At 41.7% G+C, this 22,489-nt stretch overlaps 1 protein-coding gene across 1 annotated transcript in view; it reads left to right on the top strand.

Moving 5' to 3' along the window:
- CSMD1 (CUB and Sushi multiple domains 1) overlaps window positions 1-22,489 on the top strand; it is a 1,519,798-nt gene that overhangs the window by 1,430,153 nt on the left and 67,156 nt on the right. The window contains 2 exon segments of the mRNA XM_012645868.1: window positions 3,722-3,868; window positions 5,926-6,114. Of these exon segments, the coding sequence (XP_012501322.1) occupies window positions 3,722-3,868; window positions 5,926-6,114 (336 nt within the window).

The raw sequence follows: 22,489 nt of genomic DNA, 5'->3' as shown, positions 1-22,489 counted from the left end.
ACTAGAAATATGTAGAAATAATGGCCCATAGATCTCTAGGTAGCAAAAGCTACAGGAGTTTTTAATGTATAATTTTTTTTAAATAGTGAAATATAGTTCACTAAACACATGCTAATACTGTTTTCAACCCTAGCCTTATGATTTTTTATACATTTCTAATTAATCTTTTAATTTAACAGTGTTATGAGTAAAAGTAATATGTGATTGAATTGTGAATTTGAAATGGAGTGAATGTTAATAGTTTTTCTTTGTATAAAAGCATCATCATAGCTCAGAGATTTAGACTAGATAAAATTACAGCTGTACCTAAAAACAGGGTTTTCACATATTTCGAGGGATTTGTCATTGAGTTCAGACAAATAACAGTCAATTCAGTGAAAAAAATAAATCCCTCTAATTGATTCGGTATGTGTTTGTCTGCATTTTACTGACTTGAACCATCATAGTCAAATTTCTTGTGTGGATAGACAACATGTGAATCAATGTATGTATTTTAAAAGATGAACTGCTGAATTGGAAGTTAAACTCACATTTTTATACACAGAAATAGAGGATGGGACAACAGTATTTTCATTTTTAGAGTGTTTTTTTAAGTGTATATTAAACCGACATGGACTATTGAAGACTTACCCCTTAGTCTTTTGAGTAGAGAGAATTAACCCATCAGCAAAATATAAAAGTGGGGATTCTTATGCCAGTGAGGAAGGCTGCTAACCTATACTGGAAGCCTTTTAGGTGTCACAAAAAAATAAATAAAATAAAATAATGAGAGATGGGATCTCACTGTGTTGCCCAGGTGGGTCTCAAAATCCTGGCCTCAAGCTGTCCTCCTGCCTTGGCCTCCCAGAGTGCTGGGATTACGGGTGTGAGCCACCACACCTAGCTCATGTCTTTTAATTTCAGGAGCAGAATTCTTATCAATAACTTACGCACTACTGGCTTGCAATTTAATCTCCCCTAAATCTGAACAGATCACACCCATTATAAACAATAGCCAAAATAGACAATAGAACAATATCATAAAAGTTGCTGTCAAAACTATCAGAGATTTATGACTAGGATTGTGCTTGTCTCAAAGATTTTTCTATAAAATGAAAGGTCAGAGTTTTATATGAATAATTTTTTTAAGCGATGGCATTTTTGTTGCAGCAAATGTCATGTTCGTCTCTTTTTTTGTTCTTTTAAGACAGGGGCTCTTTTATAGTTCATGGCTTGACCAAAAAACACGTTGAATACCTTGATTTTAAACTTTATTAGCCCCAGAGTATATTACTCTCTATGGCTCAAGTAGTAGATATTCCATAATTTTTAAAAAGAGGATTTTAGTCATTCTAGAACTCAGTTGAGAATAGTATCAAAATTAAGATTGTAGTTCACTGGCAAAATACTTAGTTTCCGTCTTGGTAACAGCAACCACTATTCTCCTTTATAGCTGCGTTAGCTTTCTGCACACGCCAGCTGGAAGTTGGCTTTTGAAGAATAATCCTTCTGGAAAGTTTGCTACATTGTAGGCAAAGAGAGCAGATGGAAAAGTAAGGAGGGATTAGATGTTGGATTAAGGACACCTAAAACTTCACTCTTGAGTTCTGTCATTAGAAATGACATTTTAAAATATCATAAATTCAGGTTAATTAATTTCCCAGTGGCATTTTATTTCAAAATGCACGTCATCTCTTTAAACATCGACAAAGAAACCAGCACACAAAACACAACTCTGCCTTCTTCCGTCATAAAACACAGCCCTCCTTGTGCAGTGCACATTTCGGGACACTCACCCGTGACACTCCTTCTGAATAAGCGGCATGTTTCTCCTGACCCTCCAGCACTGTGACCACAGGCAAGGTTGCGTCGATTCTCTTCATTTAATATGCTTTTTGTGTGTGTACTACGGCTGCCGACACAAAGTACCGCACGCTGGGTGGCTCAAACAGAAACGTGTTTCCTCACAGTTCTGGAGGCCGGAAGTCCAGGGTTAAGATGTCACCAGGCTGGACTGTCCTGGGCCTCTCTGCTGGGGTTGCAGGTGCCACCTCCTTCTGTGCCCGCCTGTGGCTTCGCTCTGTGTGACCTTCTTTTCTCATGAGGACACTAGTCCTGTTGGATCAGGGCCCACCCTGATGACCTCATTTAACCTTAATTACCTCTTTAAGGACCCTCTCTCCAAAGACAGTCACATTCTGACTTCACCGGCGGAATCTGGGAGGGACACGGTACAGCCAATAACAGTTTATTTGGAAAACGCCTAGAGCCGCTCTGATTGGGCGTGACACCGTGAGTGAAGGGTGGTGTCTCGGTATCTTGGCGTAAATGAAAACTTTATACGTAACTCTCAAAGGTAGGCGCCACTTCTCCTGACAAAATATGTATTACAAACAGCAATTAGAGCCCCATTCTCCCAGTCTCTAATGCGTTTCCTGGGAGTGAACTGTGAGGTGCAGAAAAGCCCCGGAAGCTTCTAAGACGGTGAGGTAGCGTGCAGTTCACTAACAGAGCGGCACCGCTGAGGAGACCCTGAAGCGTGACAGCAATAAATCGATTTCTCTCAATAAATGGTGTTGGGTTATGGTGACGAGGGCCATGCTAGTTGACTCTACATTGCACTTGCTTTGATTAACTACGTATTTAATCCTAACTCTGTTTTCTTAATTTTTTGAAAACTTTCAAATACTGTATACAGAAAGATGAAAAGATGTTAAATATGAACTTCAGGATGTTGTCAAATTTAAATCTACTCCAGGCCCTTATTTTGTAAAGAAGCGAGGCGTGCGGGTGAATTTAGAGGCTCCATGCATATCCAATTCCCCTGCACCTCTCCTGGAGGAAATTAGTATCCTGAAGTCAGAGTCCAATGGGTCATTGCTATGCGTGTTTATAATTCATTCACTGTCTACATACACACATTGTATGCATTGCATGCTTTTGGATTTTTACATAATTGCTATCATATAGCAATGATAGGGGGTGAGAAGGGTACCTGGGGCACCAACAGGGGTGACCACCTCACACGCCCACTCTCGCTATCATATTTATTCACCTGCGAATAGATAATTTTAGTCATCAATATGCTATTTTAAGAACTGTCTATGCTGATACATGTATACCTAGGTTGTTAAATTCAATGCTGTATGCATCTGATTTCATTTCATGGCATTTTCCATTCTTCTTTCAAACCATAAACTACTAGTTTGGATCCAAAATTTACCATGAGAAATATTCTAGAACACACATTTTTGCTATATAAATAATACCTTTGTATGTGTAGAGTTTATAGAAATTTAATGAAATCTTCAATTTTACTGGGTATTACCAATTGCTCTTTAAAGTGATTGTACTAATTTATCTTCCCCTAGGACTGCACAAAAGTTTCTACTTCCCAGCATAAATATAATATTGCAAATACTAACAATAGTAAAAATTAACTTCCATTTTTTTTCAGTTACTGCTGTTTTGTAGACAAAGTTTGATTTAAATTTGCTTTAAATCATTTGCTTTAAATATTATGTCGTTAATAGCATGTGCACCTGAAATTATTTTTGTAGGCTGTTTTATTTTTATCAGGGAGTTTATTTGTTGCTATGGTCATTTAAAATCCTTTGTCCGTTTTGGGAATAAATAGCTTGTGTATTGTGCTTATAGACGCCAATTGGATCAAAAGCCAACACTCTGAGTTTTGCAGATGCTCACGCACATCTGAACTCTTTCGTTTCTCTGTTTCATTTAGGTTCCTCTGGGCAAAGTCCTCTGCTAGTAGTCTTAAGTGGGAACCTCACTGAACAGTCTAATTTTACAAGCAAGAGCAACGAGTTATATCTCCGCTGGTCCACCGATCACGCAACCAGTAAAAAGGGGTTCAAGATTCGTTATGCGGGTGAGTAAATGGAGTTTAGATCTAATACGAAAATGTTTTGGGTACAAATGACCTTCACTCTATAAAAACAATTTAAACAGAGAGTTACAATATAAACTTAATTTATGAAGATTGATAATTAACGGCAATAGAAACAGTATGATGGGAAATGACTATGAGCACTATCGCTAAAGTGCACTGGGAAATTTGTTGATAAATATTTTAAAATTTTATTGTTAAACTTATAAACCATTGAAATGCATAGCATAGAAAGCAAAGACATCTCCAAGAGAAAAAAATAATATAATCAAAAATAAGTTTAAAATATGTTTAAATGTTAAAGGAACAAGCAGAAGAGATAATTATACCAAGGGATGTCCGGAAAGTATCCAGCCATGTAACCATTCTCGTTATAGTAACAATGGCTGGATTGTTACATAACAAAATGCAAATTATTTTGTCTTTTCTCTGTGTACTTTAATTATTCTCTGCCAGTAGTTATTTATATTAATGTAATTAGTTAATAAACTAATTTATTAAATCAATCAGTACATTTATGATCTATTAAACTTTGTGTACAGTCATCAGTATGCTCTGAAAGAAGCCGTATAGTTACCAGCACCCAGGGAGTGAGATGACCTCCTGCAAACCTTTCCCTTAGAAGACTGAGCTATGTCACGAGCCACGGTGACACCCACAGGACCCCACGGTCTCCCGGCCCTTTATGATTTTCAGACTTTATTATCTCATCTCTAACTTCAGGGAAGGGTCTGCAGTCTGAGGTTCTTCCCATTTTCCATTATCTTTTTTTTTTTCACCAGCACAATGATCCGGGCAGTCGGTATTCAGGGTGGCTGGTTGTACTCATACTTTCCCTAAATTAAATATTTTGGTTCATTCAAAACTTACACAAATTTGGTCTAGGACAACTGGAAGTTCAGAAAATGGTTTGGCCAACAGAAACGCGAATCAAGAGATTCTTAACAACAGTTAGTGGATTTTCACTCAAGAAACACCAGCCTGTTTGAGACAAGATGAAACGGTGCTTCCGGGCTTGTCCGGCTGAGAGTGCTCTCTGAGGCTTCTCCCAGGAACAGGGGGACAGGAGCGGCCAGACACGCAGACATCGCTGCCGGGCAGGGCTACACGGGGAGACCTTCAGAAAGTTGCTTCTGAATTTGTTTCTAAGGGAAGGTGCAACACCCAGCGTTCAGACGTGTGTGCTTTTATACGGGATCCCCGCAGGGGAGTGGAACCTATAAAACCTCTTTTTAAAAAAAGAAACCAAGAGTTTCCAGTCTTTAACAACTTTCTCCGTTTTACTGTTTTAATTCCCCCGGAGGCAGTTCCTAGGATTTCAAGCAGCAGTGAACTGGCTGAGAAGTTTCTTTGTCTAAATGAGTAAATGAGACTCAGGGCTTTTAGCCGTGGGGATGTTACCTTCCTTGTGGGTGACACTGTTGTTGTGACAAATGCCTGTCTCTAGTTTTGAACAGTCTCCCTGCAAAGGGGCTGATTAAAGCTATCGTACGATTTTCATTGACCCGAAGTAGTACATTTTCTTCAAAGGTTGTGCTCAATTCCCATATGTTAAAAAGGCTGCTTATTGTCTACGTCATTGTACAATTCACAAGATTCACTTAACAGCAGCAACAAGGAAAACGTTAATGGCCTTGATTATGAACGTTATATTGTTTTATGTTCTCCGTTTTAAGAGTACTTTCTTTGTTAAATATTGAGGGCTTTTGTTTGTTTCAAATGTGGCGCCCGGAGCACCTTATTCTGGTGATCAGGAAGCTCATTTACATGGGCAACCAGCTCTGGAGAGATGGGTGAGGGTGTCCGGTGCGATCCTTCTGTGTCCTTCCTCACAATACTGTAGTCAGGGGTCGTTGATTAAGAGCTGCAGGTCGTCTACACTTCAGAGGGAGACTTGCTTTTCAGAACGAATGTCCACATTGGTGCGCAATGCCTACCATTTAGAAAGAGAGGTATTTTGTTTATCTGCGCCCGCCAAGGGAAGGGGCACTGGCCGTCTGTCTGTCTACTTATTTATGAATGCGTTCGCGTGCCCACAGCGCCCTACTGCAGCTTGGCCCCCACGCTGAAGGACGGTGGCATCGTAAACAGGACCGCGGGGGTCGCTGGAAGCCAAGTGCATTACTTTTGCAAGCCTGGGTACCGGCTGATCGGCCACAGCAAGGCGAGCTGCAGACGGAACCCCCTGGGCACGTATCAGTGGGATTCCCTCCCGCCACTCTGCCAGGGTAAGCAACGCCTGCTCCCCCAAACCCCACTTCTGTTTATTGCTCTTATTCCAGTCACGCTCCGAAGGTGAGTGAAGCAGTGACTAAGGATAAAAGGTAAGGAAACATTGAATGTTGGCTTATAACAGTCCAGGAGCAGCTTTCCGCTGACCGTGCAAACATTCCTGACATTTGCGTGAGGTTTGGTTTCGTTCTGCTGCCGGGACGCAGGGAACGGTCACATCCGATACGTTCTGGGCAGAGTTATTCTAATACTTATTCATATGTCATCTTGAAGTAAAAAAGCGTGTCCTCTGGTGATGATTCAAAATAATTTTTCCTGATAGTTCTGTTAATTTTAAAAATTCCATTACTGAAAAACTGATATTCCTCATTTTAGTTTAAAAACTCATTCTTTGAGCAATAAGTTCTGTATTTGATTTTCTTTTAGACATTTAAATCTGGAGCTTAAAGTTGATTTCAATATTTCATACCTCTCATTTTTTTTTTTTTTGCATTTTATCTATCATGTGCATAAAAACCTGGTTTTCAAATAAGGCATTTTCATTTTAATTGAAGGCATTGAAGTCATGAAATTTTCATAGTTTTGTCTTATCAAGGTTTATATTCATAATGTAATATATTAGTCTTTGAAAGATAATTATGACTTACGAGCGGAAACTCGTATTGGCTTCCTTTATTCTCTTTTTCGTTAGGTAACAGATTGTTTTGATATTGTATAAGGCAGTAATAGATACTTATCACACTCATTGTATGTGTCTTTAACCATAAGAAGTTGATCAGACACTTAACTTGTATTATTTACATTTTATCTCCAGAAATTCTTTTTTAATGTAAAATGAATGTAAAGATAGATCCAAGAAGCTTATCTCTTTGGGAATGGTTATTTATTTATTTTTTATTTAAAAGAATACCTTTTTTAGGAGAGCAATAAATACCTCTCATTTGCTCTAATGCTCTGTACTCTGTCACTGAGAATCTCTTGCTGGAGAGAGCCCACCTTCGGCTCAGAGAGCACGGCGTGGGCTCCGCCCTGTTGGCGTTAAGAACAGAAAGCCAGGGACAGAGTAATGATCCAAACAGCAGTCGGGACACAGGAGAGGGCTCAGAGCAGGACGGGCGGAAGCTCCTGAAATCATATCCTGCGCTGCACAGGCTGAGTCAAAACAGAGCCCCAGTGGAACATGCTGGGACCGTCGGGCGATGAGAGGGGCTTGGGGGAGGTGACATCACACGTGTCAGTCTGTCTCCCCGGTACACGGGGCGTCCTGACAGCTGTCGGTGAGATGGAGGAGTGGCCTGGTCGTTCAGTGAACGGTTGAGGAGGAATACAGGGCATTAGGAACATGGTTTGCGGATAAGTCTCGTTCTCTCTTTCCTTCTCCCGCTGCCTCCCGCGGCAGAGCTATTTAATGCCACGGCAAATGACTCAGAAATAAAGATGGTGCACGGCAAACCAGACCCTTCCGAAGTCTTGGCAGCTGTGGCCGAGCAATCTGAGGGGCACGATCGGTGTGTCTCTTCCTCGTGTAGAACGAGATTGAGAAGCAACGGCTTTGTGGACGTGGGATCCTGGAACCAGAAGTCACGTTCCACAAAACGCGTTAGAGTATCTTCTTTCCGATTTCATCTCAGGGATTAAAGACCTGTGTGAGCTTCTTCTCAAATCATGAAATACTGTACTAGTATCGCCGTCCTAAAACAGACCCACGATTTTCTACACTTTCTGCTAACCTTTCCGATAACCAGAGATGCAAGATGATCTTGTTCTTTCTTCATAAATTTTGACCTTTAAAGCCTGCAAGGACCTTAAAAACAATCTAGTGTAACTGCTTGTTTTTATGTTTTTGAAACTGGGACACATAAAAGTTAAATGACTTAATAATCATAAAAAACGTTGGTCTAGAATCCAGTCCTTCTGCCTGCCTCGTTAGTATTTAAGTGGAATTGTTTCTTGCCAAAAGAAACTCTACTTAAAACAGAATCTTGCAGATATGGATTTTGAAAGTAACCTCATTTTAAGTGCTTAAATTCATTTGTGGTGGGAGAGATCTTTTAGTCATCTCTTAGATATTTGCAATTTGTGTAAAATAGAATTTTAATTATAATATAAAATATTTGCATCATATATGATGTTGTAATTCTTAAAATAAAACAAAAATTTTGTAGAAAGGATGTTTTTGAACATTGAAATTATGTGGTACAATTATTAATAAATATTTTCATCATTTTAAAAATAATATTAAACTTTTAAAATAAAGAATAAAAGTGATTACCTGGATAGACAAAGACCATTGAGAAAAAAATTATAAAAGTTTTAAATAGCAAAAGGTTCTATAACCCATATGGGCAATTCATACCCCAAAGTTTTTTGCTTATTCTTAAAGAGGCATTAAACTTGATTTATCTGAATTTAATACAAAATGTATGTGTAATTGTCATAGTCTGTAATAAAGGGAGATTTGATTTGTTTAGTATTAACTATCCACTTCCCTTTTGTTACTTATAGAACGCAGAACTTTTACATGATGTAAATACGTTCTGAAGTTATAGCAAGCCTCGGGCTCATTCAGCATAGTTAGGAAGAGGCTTTTGCTTCCGTGACCCGTCTGTGGTGAGTTGTGTGCTATAGAAGAATTCCTTCCCCCATCGACCGATCAACGTGTGGAGTGGTTGTGTGGGCTGGTCGCTAAAGACACAAAATGAGTGAGACTCGTTTCTTCCCAAGGGACGCCCGCCTAGTCATGCAAAAAAGAAATGAATCACGGCAAATGCCATCATGGATACGACGGCTTAGAGTATACTTCTATCCATGAGGCTGTATATAATTAATTGACAGAATCCTTCCTGATGTGCAAATAGAATTCTTTCCAGGTGACTGTCTCCAAAAAAAATATGATGAGAGAAAATTTTTCAAAAATTATAAATTCAAAAAGTTATTTTTAGGTTAAATTTGAAAACGCTTTAAAAGTAAGAAGGCACTATGATTATCATAGATTCGTTGCTAATTTTCTTCAATGTTAAAGGTGCAAATATTCAGGAAAACCTATATTCTATTTGGCTGCGGGTATCTTGATTAGAGGAAGGTACGTCTCCTTTCATTTCAGCTCAGACTCACCTCTGAGTTGACGCTGCAGCTGCCAAGCTGAGTAAGCTCATCCCCGGCTCTTAAGGCTCTGGTGGTCCCGGGGGACAGAGACTCGTGAACTTGTCCTTACAGTTCAGCATAGCAGCAAGCAGGAGTGGGTCGTCATCGAACAGAAGGAGCACAGGAGGCCTGGGATAGTTTTCCCTTGATGGGACATTTGAGCTGCAATTTGAAGGGGATGTCATGGTAGAACGTGGGGTTGGGGGGTAGGCAGGGCGGGTCATGGGAGACCCCAGCTGCAAGTGTCTATGGCTCCACTTCCTGTCCTGTGGTTGACGTGAACCCATTTCAGGCAAAAGACATACAATCCTATTAATATCTGCATCTTAGAAAGACTGATCCTTTGTGGCAGGAGGATGATTGGAGTGAATCCTGTCTGGAATATGGGGGTGTGCGGGGGAGCGATAGGGTATCTGGGCGATACGAGGACCTCCATCAATACAGTGAGAATAGGTTTCGCCAGAAAGCAGATATTGAACATATTTAGGAAGTAGTCAGCAGACTTTTGAAATAGCATGTAAAGGGTCAGGATGAGAAAGAAATCTGGTGCTGGGAGAAGATAAAGTTTTTATAAAATTATCAGTAAGGACACAGTAGATTCAATTAGTTTAAGGTGTTGGGGGCATCAGTAGTATTTGTTTCACATGAGATATTTGACTTCATAAATTCCACAAGGACCAATTCTACTGGATACAATTGTAATAATTAGAAAAGAATACTATCCGCTGCAATAAATTTTAAACTAGACAGCTTGACCAGGAAATGAATAACCTCTGAGATTCTGACAAAAGATCACATTTGGTCAGAAGCAGTTATAAATCCTGCAATAAATCATCTAGAATGTCTTTGAGATAATTGGGAATTTAATTACCAATGTGCAAATGTTGAAATATTTTAAGACCTTCATCATAGTTATTTTGATTATTTTCATTTGAAAATAGGGACCTTGAAAATGGGGGGGAAAAGAAAAATAGATAAATAAAAAGACGGTTATGTCTTTGTGGCATTGGAAGCTTAAAATCTGTATTGATATATTTATTACTTCAATTATTTTTGAGTTTACATATAATTTTTTCTCAGTGATTTATTGGCATTTCATTCTTACACAAGAATAAATGCAAGTACACAATTTAAGCATTTTCTAAGTGCATTAAGACATTAGGTTTTTTTCTTTTATTTCTTTTATTTATTTTTTTTTAATCAAGACAGGGTCTCCCTCTGTTGCTTGGACTAGAGTGCAGTGGTGGGATCATAGCTCACAGCAACCTCAAACTCCTGGCCTCGTGTGATCCTCCTGCCTCAGCCTCCCGAGTAGCTGGGACTACAGGTGTGCACCACCATGCCTGGCTAATTTTTCTATTTTTTGTAGAGCTGGAGTCTTGCTATGTTGCTCAGGCTGGTCTCAAACTCCTGACCTCAAGTGATCCTCCCGCCTCTGACTCCCAGACTGCTAGGATTACAGGTGTGAGCCACCACACCCCCAGCCTAGTTTTTCTCTTTTAAAATATCATCTAGAAGAATATATTAAACTGTTTACTAAAATGCAACACTTGCCTTTCAATAAATGAGCAAGGTCAATACCTGAAATGTGGAGGTCATTTTCTTTCAGGCCCCTAACTACTGATCTTACTACAGTGTCTGTCTTCCTGCACCCCTCGGACACCAAGCAAAACACTCTGTCACTTGTAGCCATTTGGTAAATATTTTAAATAAAAACAAATCAATGTGACTTTCTAAGATATGTATTTGAGAATGATATTTTTCTCTTTAGACGTTATTTATCTTGTGCCAGAATGTGTTTTGTTCTCTTCTATTTTCATTGACTTTTTTGCCAGCAGAATTATAGACACACAGAATTTTGAGAGAAAAATGACTTAAATTTGGAGTCAGAGGACGCATTCTGAGGACCTGGTCCCTCAAAAATAGTCTCATCGTGGTCAGGGAGTCTTGATCTCCTACACTTGTTGCCTGCCACGAAAAACGGGAATTCTGCTATCTAGCTGTCAGAACTATTGAGAGGATTAAAGAGTAGGGGACTAAACCTTCCACATGACATCCATGCTGGTTGTTATTCAGTCTGGGGGGGGCCTGTGAGCCACCTGTTCCAAACTCTCCTAGAATCCTGTGACTCAAAGTGGCTCAGACCACGTTATACCTCCAGATGATGCTCTTTCTGGAGGCTTTGATGTCTTGTTATTAGCGTTTGGATTAAATAGATTTTCACTACTGATCGTCTGCGAGTGGAGAGATGTCGCAGACGAGACGCCTTTTATTGGTTTCTGAGAACTCCAGGTTGTTTTTCTCACTTTGCTTGACCTTTGAAATTATTTCTCTCAGAAAATCTCTGTGGGTTTTTATCGTCCCTGATAACGCCAGGCACATCTTCTGTCCTCGGGCTTCATTTCCTGCCTTAAAGCCAGAAACTCCGCCAAGCAGCTGTCTCCGTCATCAATACGCTAATCTCACTCATCTTGAAGAAAAGCCTGAATCGGAACTGAAATTTTCTGTGTTATCTCAGAGACCCAGTTAAACCGGTGCATCGCGGCGCATGACTTCCAGGTTTCCCGTGTTCCAGAGGAAGCCATTCCCGAGTGGCTATTTATTTTAAAGCTGTAATTCTCAGAGCCCTTTTATTAGCTATGGCTTTTGCTAGGAATTAAGCCTGTCTATTCTGTATTTATGCCCTGCTAGCATCTTGGAGGCAATAAAGAGTGGAAAAAACAATCTTTCTCACAAATTACTTCTGTCCTTAGAGCCAGAACGTTAAGCCGGACAGAGGTAGCTGGCTGCATTCTGCTTTTGCACAATATTGCAAAGGACAGGAACCAGCACAAGAGATGAGTGGGTGAGAGAAATGGCGTACATGGGCCTGCCTGCGTATCTCTTTCATCCCTGTAGATGCTCTAATGGCGCCCAAAGTGGGCGTCCCCCGAGGAAACACAGTGGCCGATTGTCTGCGATGGGATTGGACCCAAGTTCTTCGGTTCCCAAATTTAAATCACTTCCATTTTAGCACGCAGGTGCCCACGAACATTGCGTCTGCATCGTGAGAGGGCATCTTGCAGAAGGAAACTGTTTTTTTAGTTTCTTTTTTCTTTTAATTTAGAAAACAACATCATTATCAAAAGTTACAAGGATATGTTTGGGGTCCCGGCATAAATAAATACGTTAAGAGGTATTTTGTAAATATTACAATCTTTTACTTATGAACATAACGAGTATTACGACTCTCACCTTGGTTTTTTTCCACATGCATATTTATTTGCTTCTATGAAATTATCTATCTTCTGTGTGTAATGATAATAGATTACTAGAAATTTGGATTTAGAAATCGAAATAGAAATTTCTAGAATTTTAAAGTGTCACGTCACATATCACGGTATATGTGTGTGTGTGTGTGTGTAATATATATTGTAAAGACAGGTTATTAGCATTATGTCAGCCATATTCTAAATTATCGGAGTATGAATCCACATGGTCCATTTAGCTCAAACGAGCCGTGTCCCGTGAAGCATATCGTGACATGTCATGGGCTTACTTCACTGAGCATAAGGTCCTGCAGGCACTTCCGTGTGCAGCGTGTGTCCGAATTCCCTTCCTTTGTAAGACTGAACAGTATCCCAGAGTCTGTATGAACTACGTTTGTCTATCCATTCATCCCTTGGCGGATACTTGAGTCGCTTCCATGTTTTAGCTACCGTGAATAATGCTGCTGTGAACGTAAGTGTACAAATATCTTTTGGAGAACCTGCTCTCAATTCTTTCGCATATTCACACAGAAGTGCAATCGGTAGTTCTATTTTTCAGTGTCTGAGGAACCACCACACTGTTTTCAGCAGTGACGGTGCCGTTCCAAATTCCCACCAGCAGTGCACAAGGGTTCCAATGTCTCTACTTCTTCCCCAACACTTGTTGTTTTCTAATTTTAATATGGTTTTTATTATTCTTGTTTGCAAGTGGCTGAAGCAGGCTGTCAGTTGTCCATCATCAGAACCAGCGTGTGCACGTGGGTCTGGCTAGTTTTCGGAGCATGGTCTTGTCTGCCATCACCCCACTGATTGGGGTAGATGAATATGGGCCCCAAATGCAGATTCCCATGAACATTGGCCACAAGTAAAGTTCCCGTGGTCCTTCTGTGGGTTGTTCTGGTAACAGGTTAAATGCTCGGGGAGCCTGGGAGTCATTGGGTCCTGCAGGATGGTGGCAGTAGGTTCTGGATCGGAGTGCCATTGTGACCCAGGACAATTTTGCTTTATGTGCCTTTCTTCGAGAACTTGCTTTTTATTGCATGAAACTTTGTTTTATGTTCCTAAGACATGATTATTTTTTAAATTTTGAATATTTGTACTTGTGCCTTTTTATTAACTCTCTAAACGCAGATGAGTCCAAGTCAGTTCTTTTTACAGCCTTGTATCAGTAGCGGGTTTGCCCCTGAGCACACGTTCTAGATCCTTCATCTGCCAAGTCAGAGCCTTTGTCATACAAATGATCCCTGACTTATAATAATTCAACTTATGATACATTCGTGTGAAACCATCAGAATTCCAACATAGTATACAGTATTCAATAAACTTCAGGAGACATTCAACCTGTTCTTATAATAAAATAGGCGTCGTGTTAGGTGATTTTGCCAGCTGTTGGCCGGGGTGAGTGTGCTGAGATTCTCTGAGGTGGGCTACACTAAGCCGCGATGTTCAGTGCAGGTTGTGAGGTTAAGTGTATTAAATGTATTTTCGACTTGATATTTTTCAACGTATGATGCGTTTATCGGGACGCTACCCCATCGTAAATTAAGGAGCATCTATAATCAGCCACCTGTGTGTTGACTCTGCTAAGTCACCTTTCTTTTCATAGTTTTCTTGCTTGTATCAAATTGATAAGGGCTTTGGTCTTCTTCCTTGGGTGTTGGTGTGCTAAATATTTTCAAGAGGTTTAAAGCAGCTCAGAATATCCAAGATACAACTCAGCTGAATCCCTTTCTCTTTTCCATTTCGGAATTGGCTGGATTTTTTTTTTAAGTTGTCCGTATGTTTGCTTTTTTGTCTACAAAACCCAAGCAACTAGTTCCTCTCTCTGCCCTCATTTTCAGCAGCACTCGTCACTATCCCTTCAAAGCAATGGAAGGGCACTTCCGACTCTAGCGTTTGCTCCTTGGAAGTCCCTGACATCACGCCATCCCCCAAACCTGAGTAAGCGGAGTGACATGTGTGTCCCCACCAGCCTGGAGGTGGCCCGGCCCTTCCCGGCTCTCTTGCTGCTGTTGTCTGGCTCAGCTTCCAGCGCGGCGTTCATGGTACATCGGATGCTAAGAATCAAGTGAGGAGTTGCTTAGTGTCATTAGCTGAAGAACGCACTTGGGAAATTAGACAAGGGGGAAATAGAATGCAAAGGAGAGCCCAGAAACATCGCCACCAACGCTCAAACTCCACGTGGCCTTTATATTTTCAGAATCATATTTTGAAAATGTATTTCTATCCAGTTGGTTTGATTAATTGAGTGCTGGTAGTTGAACGTTGAAACTAAAAATGAACATGAACATGGTGAAATATAGCAACGTGGAGAGTAACTGGGGGGGCTTGGGCATCAGCCACTCTGAGCTCTGAGCCCCGACAGCCACGCGCTACTCGTAAGAATCTGGGCAGTTTGCGTAGTGTTCTAATGCCCCCTTTTCTTAGAAGTAATAAAAAATAATAATCAAACCTACTTCTCAGGGTCTTTGTAAGATTAAATGAGGTAACCAAGTAGAAGAAATGTTCACCATGGCAGGGATTTTGTATTTGATCCGCGGAGACTATCCTGAGAAAGGTGATAATGTCAAAACGTAGAGATTTCTCAGTGACTCCATCCATCCCTTTTACCTGGTTCTGTACACGATCTTCTGAACCTTGCGGTCAGTACTCCTAGTGTATTTGGGTCAGTACTGGTCTGTGCAAACTCGAGATGTAATGTGACTGATGAGACACGGCCAGCCCCAGCGCATTCGGCGTTGGGCTTCATGTCTTTCGGCTTTCGGCTTTCGATCCAGCGCATCCTAGCTTGCCTTGGGGGTGGCGTGAGGAGCTAAGACATTAACCACCAGACGTTTCCTCTGTATCCATGATGAAAGGTGAAAATATTCTTCCAAACTTATTTAGTTTTTAGTTGACCCTCATTTAAAAACCTGAAGAATGCTTATTTTTAAAAATTAAATCTGAAGGAAGATGACTGTTTCTCATGACAAAATATTCTAACAATAAATGCTCCCGTTTTCTTTGGGCTTCATATGTTCCAGATGTTTTGCTGTGTAAATCACAGCGTGCATTCTGACACAGGAGCCCTGCTGAGGACTTACATGGCTTCTAGTTTTACAGGGGAAGAAGCGAAGGCTCAGTTAATTTAGATAAATTTTCCAATTCATAAACAGACCAAATCAGACTCTGCTGTATCTGAATCCCTGTGATCTCAACAGTTCCATCCCATTTCCTATAGCTTAGTAAATAAACATTAATATGAAATAACCCCCCAAATCCTTACTTCCCCCACTCCCACGTGCACATGTGGCAGTGATTCTGTACCAGTTCAGGTGACAGGTGGGAGGCAAAGGCGCCGTGCAAGCCACACGGGATATCCAGATTTTCTCTGTTCTGAAAATGCGCCTGGAGACCCACCGATGCTCACTCACACTGTGCCAAAAGAATTCCTTGGACTGATGGTTTGAAATAAAACTTAATAAAGGGCTCACATTCTTTAATCTTCTCTTCTTGTTATAATCACATCATGTCACATTTTTCAATATGTTGAAAATGATGAAATTTCACTTGCAAGACATTGGCAATGCTGATGTGTGCGTTAGGTTGCAGGCACAGAGAATTTTGAACAATATTATGTTCGCCATTGAATATTATTTTAAAATGTGAATTTTTTGAGGGGAGGTGTCTCCATCCATGATTATAATTGCTGTAACGGAATATCAGAGATGGGGCAATTTATGAAGAATAGAAGTTTATTTCTCACAGTTCTGGAGGCTGGGAGTCCAGGCAGGCTGGTGCGGTTGTCTGGTGGGGGCTGCGTGCTCTGGAGGGGGAGAATGTGGGGTCTTCACATGGCAGAAGGGGATGAACCTCCCACCCCACCCCTTAAAGCCCTTTATAGAGACACCTAATCCCGTTTGTGAGGGAGGAGCCCTCGCAGCCTGGTCACCTCTTACTACTGTCACATGGCAACACCTGGGTTTGGGAGGGGACACAGTCACACCATTGCAGGGGACACATCAGTCATGTCACTACTTAAAATAACTGATTGTTTCTCTAGCGCAACTTGATGGAGACAGTGAAGCGTAAATAATACTCGACAATCAAATTCAAAGTGCTTGTGAACCAACTTGCCACATCTGTGCCTACGAGCAAGTCTAACTCATGAGCCAGGGATGTGGTCTGTTCCGATCCATCCGCAAAGACGCGCACGGTCTGAAGATCAGATCCCAGGGTGCCCCAGGATGCTGTGATGCACGCGGGAGGCGCGGAGGCATCTCTGGGGTGGTTGGGCGCTGACCGCGAACACACACGCTGGCTGTCATATGTCAAGTGCCGTTTTTACTGTTGGTCCTCGTCAGACCCATCATGAGAAAAATCACCCTGCGTTTGCTCGAGTGATTATTGCAATGTCTGTCCTGTGAAGGTGCTGGAAAAACACAAATTAGTTTTTTTCACACAAATGTTAACAAGACGCTTGACCGTCTAAGATCATCCAGAACTGGACCCAGAACCAGGGTGCAGAGACCAGGAAAAGCTACCCAAACGTTTAACTTCTTTCTAACTGTTTGTGGAACAAAATAATTATATGTTGACTTTTAAAAATAAATAACGAAGTGTTAGAAGTCAGAGAAGATACTTAGCGCTGTACCATCCTTACAGTAATTCTACACAAATTCCTAAATGTGCCCGGTAACAGGGAGTTAGATTTTCCCCTTCACAATCCTTTAACGTATTCATGTTGCAATAATTTGGGAGGAAAAGCTCTAAAACGGTGTGAAGGGAAAGACAGGGATGATGAGTACAGCAGATGTCAAAACCATACAAATCCATAATAATTGCATTTTTATTACAGTATTTGTTGAATTTTTCTCTTTAATATGAGGAAATTTTTGAGTAAAATTATAAACTTTCAGAAATGATGTGGATCGCGTCAGACAACCTGAATTTTAGTCCCACCATTTCCAAGGTTTAATAAAAGGAGTCAGTAAAAAAATTCCTATTAAAAATTATATTAGCCTGTCAACTAGTTATGTGGCAGTTGAGGGCTTATGGGCTGTTTTTCAAAGAAAGACGAGGTATTTATTCACCTGTTTAGTTTCATTCTCCCCACCAGCTATCAGGGCTACTTGAAGTTGCTTAACCTTGGCATCTCAGCCACATTATTTAGTATTAAATAGGAATGATATTTACTCACTCTAAGTTATATAATAATTTTATAATTCAAACTAAATAATAAAGTAATTAAAATATATGACATTATATAAAATATGTTTACTCTTAATAAAACCTTAAAGTGGAGCCTTAACATAAATTCCTGGGGATAGTTTTGTGGGAGAAATAAATTCACCAGGTACCTAAGAAAAGAGCTGCCTCACGTGTCCTTTCACAGGGTCCGTGTCTAGAACGTGCTGATGTGTTTTATTCCTGCAATAAGCGTGTTCCACGGCACATATTTTAATAAATGAATTGGTAAATTAACAGAGACAGGTCTTTTCACAAGGGAGATTGAGTGACTGATAAGGATTTGTTATTCTTGAAAAGTTGGTAATAGTTTGTAGGATACTTTGTTCGATTTGTAGTCTTAGCCATGTAACCTCACGTTTTGTTTTTTTTTATTTTAAAATATTTTATTACATAATCTTTCATGACACCATCAGGAGTAACAGAAAACGTTATTCCCAGTTCCTACACCACATCCTGAAAACTATGCAGAATATAGAAAGATTTAGAAAGTACTTTATTGAAGGTTACGATGAATATTAGAAATCTTCATGCTCTTCATCTGTTTCCTGCCCTTTCTCCTGAGAAAGACTAACAGCCTAACCGAAATACCCACTGTCCCTCGGGGTCCCTGTGCCAGATGGGACCTGCCCTGCGTGAGTCCTGTCTGGGAAAACAGCACCTCTGTCCGCACGGTGGCTCAATTCACTTCTCCCTCTTGCTTCCACCTAACGTCCTCCCTGCACCCACCGTGTCCTGTAGACTCTGGACTGTGGCCACGACGCACGTCCCAGTCCAGCCACTTCCTCCCTCTCCGCCTCCCCCTCCTCCCTTCCCCGGACTTCCCGAATGACCTTCCCATTTCTGCTCCACTCGGATCCCTCTCAGCTCATCTCCAGACGGCAGTCAGAGAGACCTTCTCAGATCACAATGGGCTGGCGTCACTGATTGCCTCTCAGACCTTACCCCACACCACTTCCCTTCACGGCCACTCAAGAACTGTGCTCATTTCCCGTAAATTGTTAACTGCCAGGCTGTTCTGAGGATGTTGCTTAAAAGGTGTGAGTTGTGTTGCTGCAAAGAAAAAGTTGTGCAAGGAAGGAAGCGCAAGGATGGCAAAGAAGAAAGCCTCATATCGTGGGTGGACATACATCCCCGTGTACCAACGGTGATTTTTCTTTATGCCTGGCACCCCCTTCCTATGTTGCCTTGCATTTTTTATTGTTCAGTTCTTAACAAGCTATTATTATTAATAGTTGGGTTAAAGTAAGCTTCGATGGGGTTGGCAGACCTTCATTTTGCACCTACAGCTTCTCTCGTGGTCTCGTCTCAGTGTGGGACCCCACGCCAGGAGCGGAATTCTCACTTTAGCGCGCAGTTAGCTGCATTAAAAAAAACTACAGATTTCTCCTTCCTCAAACATTTCCATATGCATAACATCCACCTTATAAGGAGTGCTTGTTGTTGAACAAAGTGCATTCGAACAAGCTGGGGGCACACGAATCCTTCAGAGCTGCGGTGGTGGTGGGTGGGCTGCTCTGGGCTGCAGCCCCTGTGCGGTGCCTGACCCGTAAGCACGGGACCTGCTGGGGCCTCAGTCCCTCCGCAGAGCAATCGTACGGCAGGTGTTTGCGAAATACGTGTGACCAAAAGGCTCAGCAGCCCTCCGTGGTGCATTTAGAACAGTCTGAACCCTCGCTCTTTGACAGTGGTTCTGACTCCTTATAGCTTGTGGGAAAAACAGTCTCAGGCCCCACCCAGACCCACCGAGTCAGGGCACGCATGTTACCAGTATTGCCTGGGACGAAGACGTTCGTGAAGGCTTGACAAGTCCTGGCACAAACATTCTTTCTAGAGGTTTGTGATTTATCTCATGGCAAATCCACAACCATGTCTTTAATTTTTTTTTTTTTTTGGCTTAGCACTTTGTATTTTGCAATTAACCCAATCCACAGCAATTAGCACCAAATAAGGTCATGCTTAGTGGAAAATTAAGTAGTGACTTTCTATGTGTCAAGAAAGTTGACGAAAGTTGTAATGATCACAAAATGTTTGCATGTGTTGGGCATCCACTCGTAAGTAGGGTTTTCAGTAATATTTTGATCTCACAGACAGCAGGAGGGAGAGCTCTGTTGAAGCAGTACTGATGTTTTTTTAAAAAGTGATTAGTAATTTTAAGAAGACTATGCACAAGCTAATTTGGTACAGACAACTGCAGAAAGTGCAGTTATGTATTACTTTGCTTTATATTTAAATAAATATTTGCTAAATTTTTTATTTAAATATTTTTTATTTAAATAAATACTTACTAAATTTTAAAAATACACGTAGTGCAACCAATCAAATGAGACTAGGACACACTGGTTGAAATCAATTTTCTATTATAGAGAAGGCTTGAATAGGTGCAGAAGAAAGAGAATATTTGGGGTAGAGGGGGAGAGCCCAAAAAAACTAAGGCAAGGGCGTGACAATGGCCTGGCTGGGCTGAGTGGAGACCTAGCGATCGTTTCTGGCCAGAGAATCAGGGAGAGTCAGAGAAGGGTTTTGCTGGGCTTTGAAGACCAAAAAGCATAGTTCACATTCAGTGTGGTAGGAAATAGGGAACCACTGTAAATTTTTAAAATGAAAATGCAATTGTGAAAACATTAATGAAGACTAATCCGGTAGTCACAAAATTGGACACGCAAAATTATAAAAGTTCCGGCATCTTTAGTGTTGCGATGAAAGATTCTGCCTGAATTAAGCAGACCGGGTTTGAGAGCTCAACCTCTGAGTGACTGGCTGTTCGGCACTGAGAATATATAGTAGAACCCAATTGTAGGTGGGAATCTAGAAGACTCGCATAGTACAGTTTTTGACTAATGTTTCTATGTGTACATATATAGTTACTCATATACACATATATAGGTTTCGACCAAACATTTTCATATGCTTGCATTGTATATAGTTAAGAACCAGGCCGGGCACGGTGGCTCACACCTGTAATCCTAGCTCTCTGGGAGGCCGAGGCGGGCGGATTGTTTGAGCTCAGGAGCTCGAGACCAGCCTGAGCAAGAGCGAGACCCCGTCTCTACTAAAAATACAAAGAAATTAATCAGACAACTAAAAATATATAGAAAATATTAGCCGGGCATGGTGGCGCATGCCTGTAATCCCAGCTACTCAGGAGGCTGAGGCAGTAGGATCACTTGAGCCCAGGAGTTTGAGGTTACTGTGAGCTAGGCTAACGCCACAGCACTCACTCTAGCCAGGGCAACAAAGCGAGACTCTGTCTCAAAAAAAGAAAAAGAACTCTCAGAAATCCATGGAGTTTGAGAAATTGGCTACACTACTATTTTATTTTTTCATTGCACTTAGGCAGAAGCTAAGCAGGAATTCACCTTGCTCTCTTGCTGTTCACATCTGTTGTTCTATTCTTCTCCCCACATCCTCTTTCCATAGAACATTCCACTGTTCTGCATCCTTGCAGCCCCTGGGCTTCACAGTGGTCCTCCGTTTGGGGCCATGTTCCTGTCATATTTGAGGCTCAAGTTGCTCTTTTGGGCTGTGGTCTTGGTACCTGTCAGATGCCTCCTGGATGCTCTGTTCAGACCCGATCAGTGCACACTCCTCTCACCTCAAGCAGGTCACGGGAAACCCCACCACAGAGCACCCTTTACACTCCGTGCCTTACGCTGTGGGCGACCTTCCCCCGGTTGGCTCCAGTGCATGTGTGGGGTCCAGGTCCTGAAAACACGGTCTGTTCTGAGATAATGGAGTTGCGAACTAGGATATCGATGGTGGGAAATGAGAAGGCGGTGGGTCTGGGGCACAACTTTCAAATCAGCAGACAATGATTGGCAACCAGTGTGGAGAAAGCGAATCAGACTCAACTGGACTCACTCTGGGAGCGTTTGCAGAGGCGGGGAGTCAGGGCAGCCGAGATCGGGCAGGCGCCGGGCTGGGACGCGCACGCCTGCGGTGTGGGACGTGGGCGGTGCGCAGCTGGGAACTCGTTAGGCAGCTGGCGACAGAAAGCGGAGTGAGTGGACACCGAGATCCGAGAACCACGCGTCTGCAGGTAATAGCCAAAGCCTCAAGGACCTCTGAGCCTTGTTAGGGAAAATTGAACATCAGTGAGGAAAGAAAAGAGCAAAGTGAATGGTCAGGTCTGGGAGCCTGAGAGGCAGCAGGAAGAAAAGGAGCCGTTGTGGTCACAGAGGACAGTCACGTGGAAGGAGGAAGGAAAGGTCAGAGGCGAGGATGAACCCCGTTGGGTGGTCTTAGATATGCCCGGGAGAAACCCCGCACAGGGTGCCTGGCGTGAAAGGAGCAGCCGGCACAGCGTGGGGTGTCTCTTCTGCTTGTTAAATCCCTCGTGAGATACGCGAAAGCCATAAGCTCACTGATGACTTAGTCTTCGTTCCCTTTAGTAAATAGATTACGACAAGCTGATCCTTGCAACTCGTATCTTTATTTGCAAAGGAAATAGGTGTGAATTATGGGTGTAATTTACATAATGTACAAATTACATGCTTCAGAGAATTATAATATTCTGCATATAATAATTTTTCATTTATTGAATACCTACATTGTGTCAACAGAGTGTTAATTGTTTGTACATTTGATATTATTGAATTCTTACAATTACCTTTTGATGTAGGGATTAATCTGTGGTCCCCAAACCCCAGATCACAGACGAGTACCAGTCTGTGGCCTGTTGGGGACCGGGCCTCACAGCAGGAGGTGAGCGGCAGGCGAAGCTTCATCTGTGTTTACAGCCCCTCCCCGTCGC

The sequence above is a fragment of the Propithecus coquereli genome, unplaced genomic scaffold (genome assembly GCF_000956105.1).
Source record: "Propithecus coquereli isolate 6110/MARCELLA unplaced genomic scaffold, Pcoq_1.0 Scaffold238, whole genome shotgun sequence".
In the NCBI taxonomy this organism is placed as follows: domain Eukaryota; kingdom Metazoa; phylum Chordata; class Mammalia; order Primates; family Indriidae; genus Propithecus; species Propithecus coquereli.
Note: the sequence above shows the minus strand (reverse complement) of the source record. Positions and strands in the feature narration are given on the sequence as shown.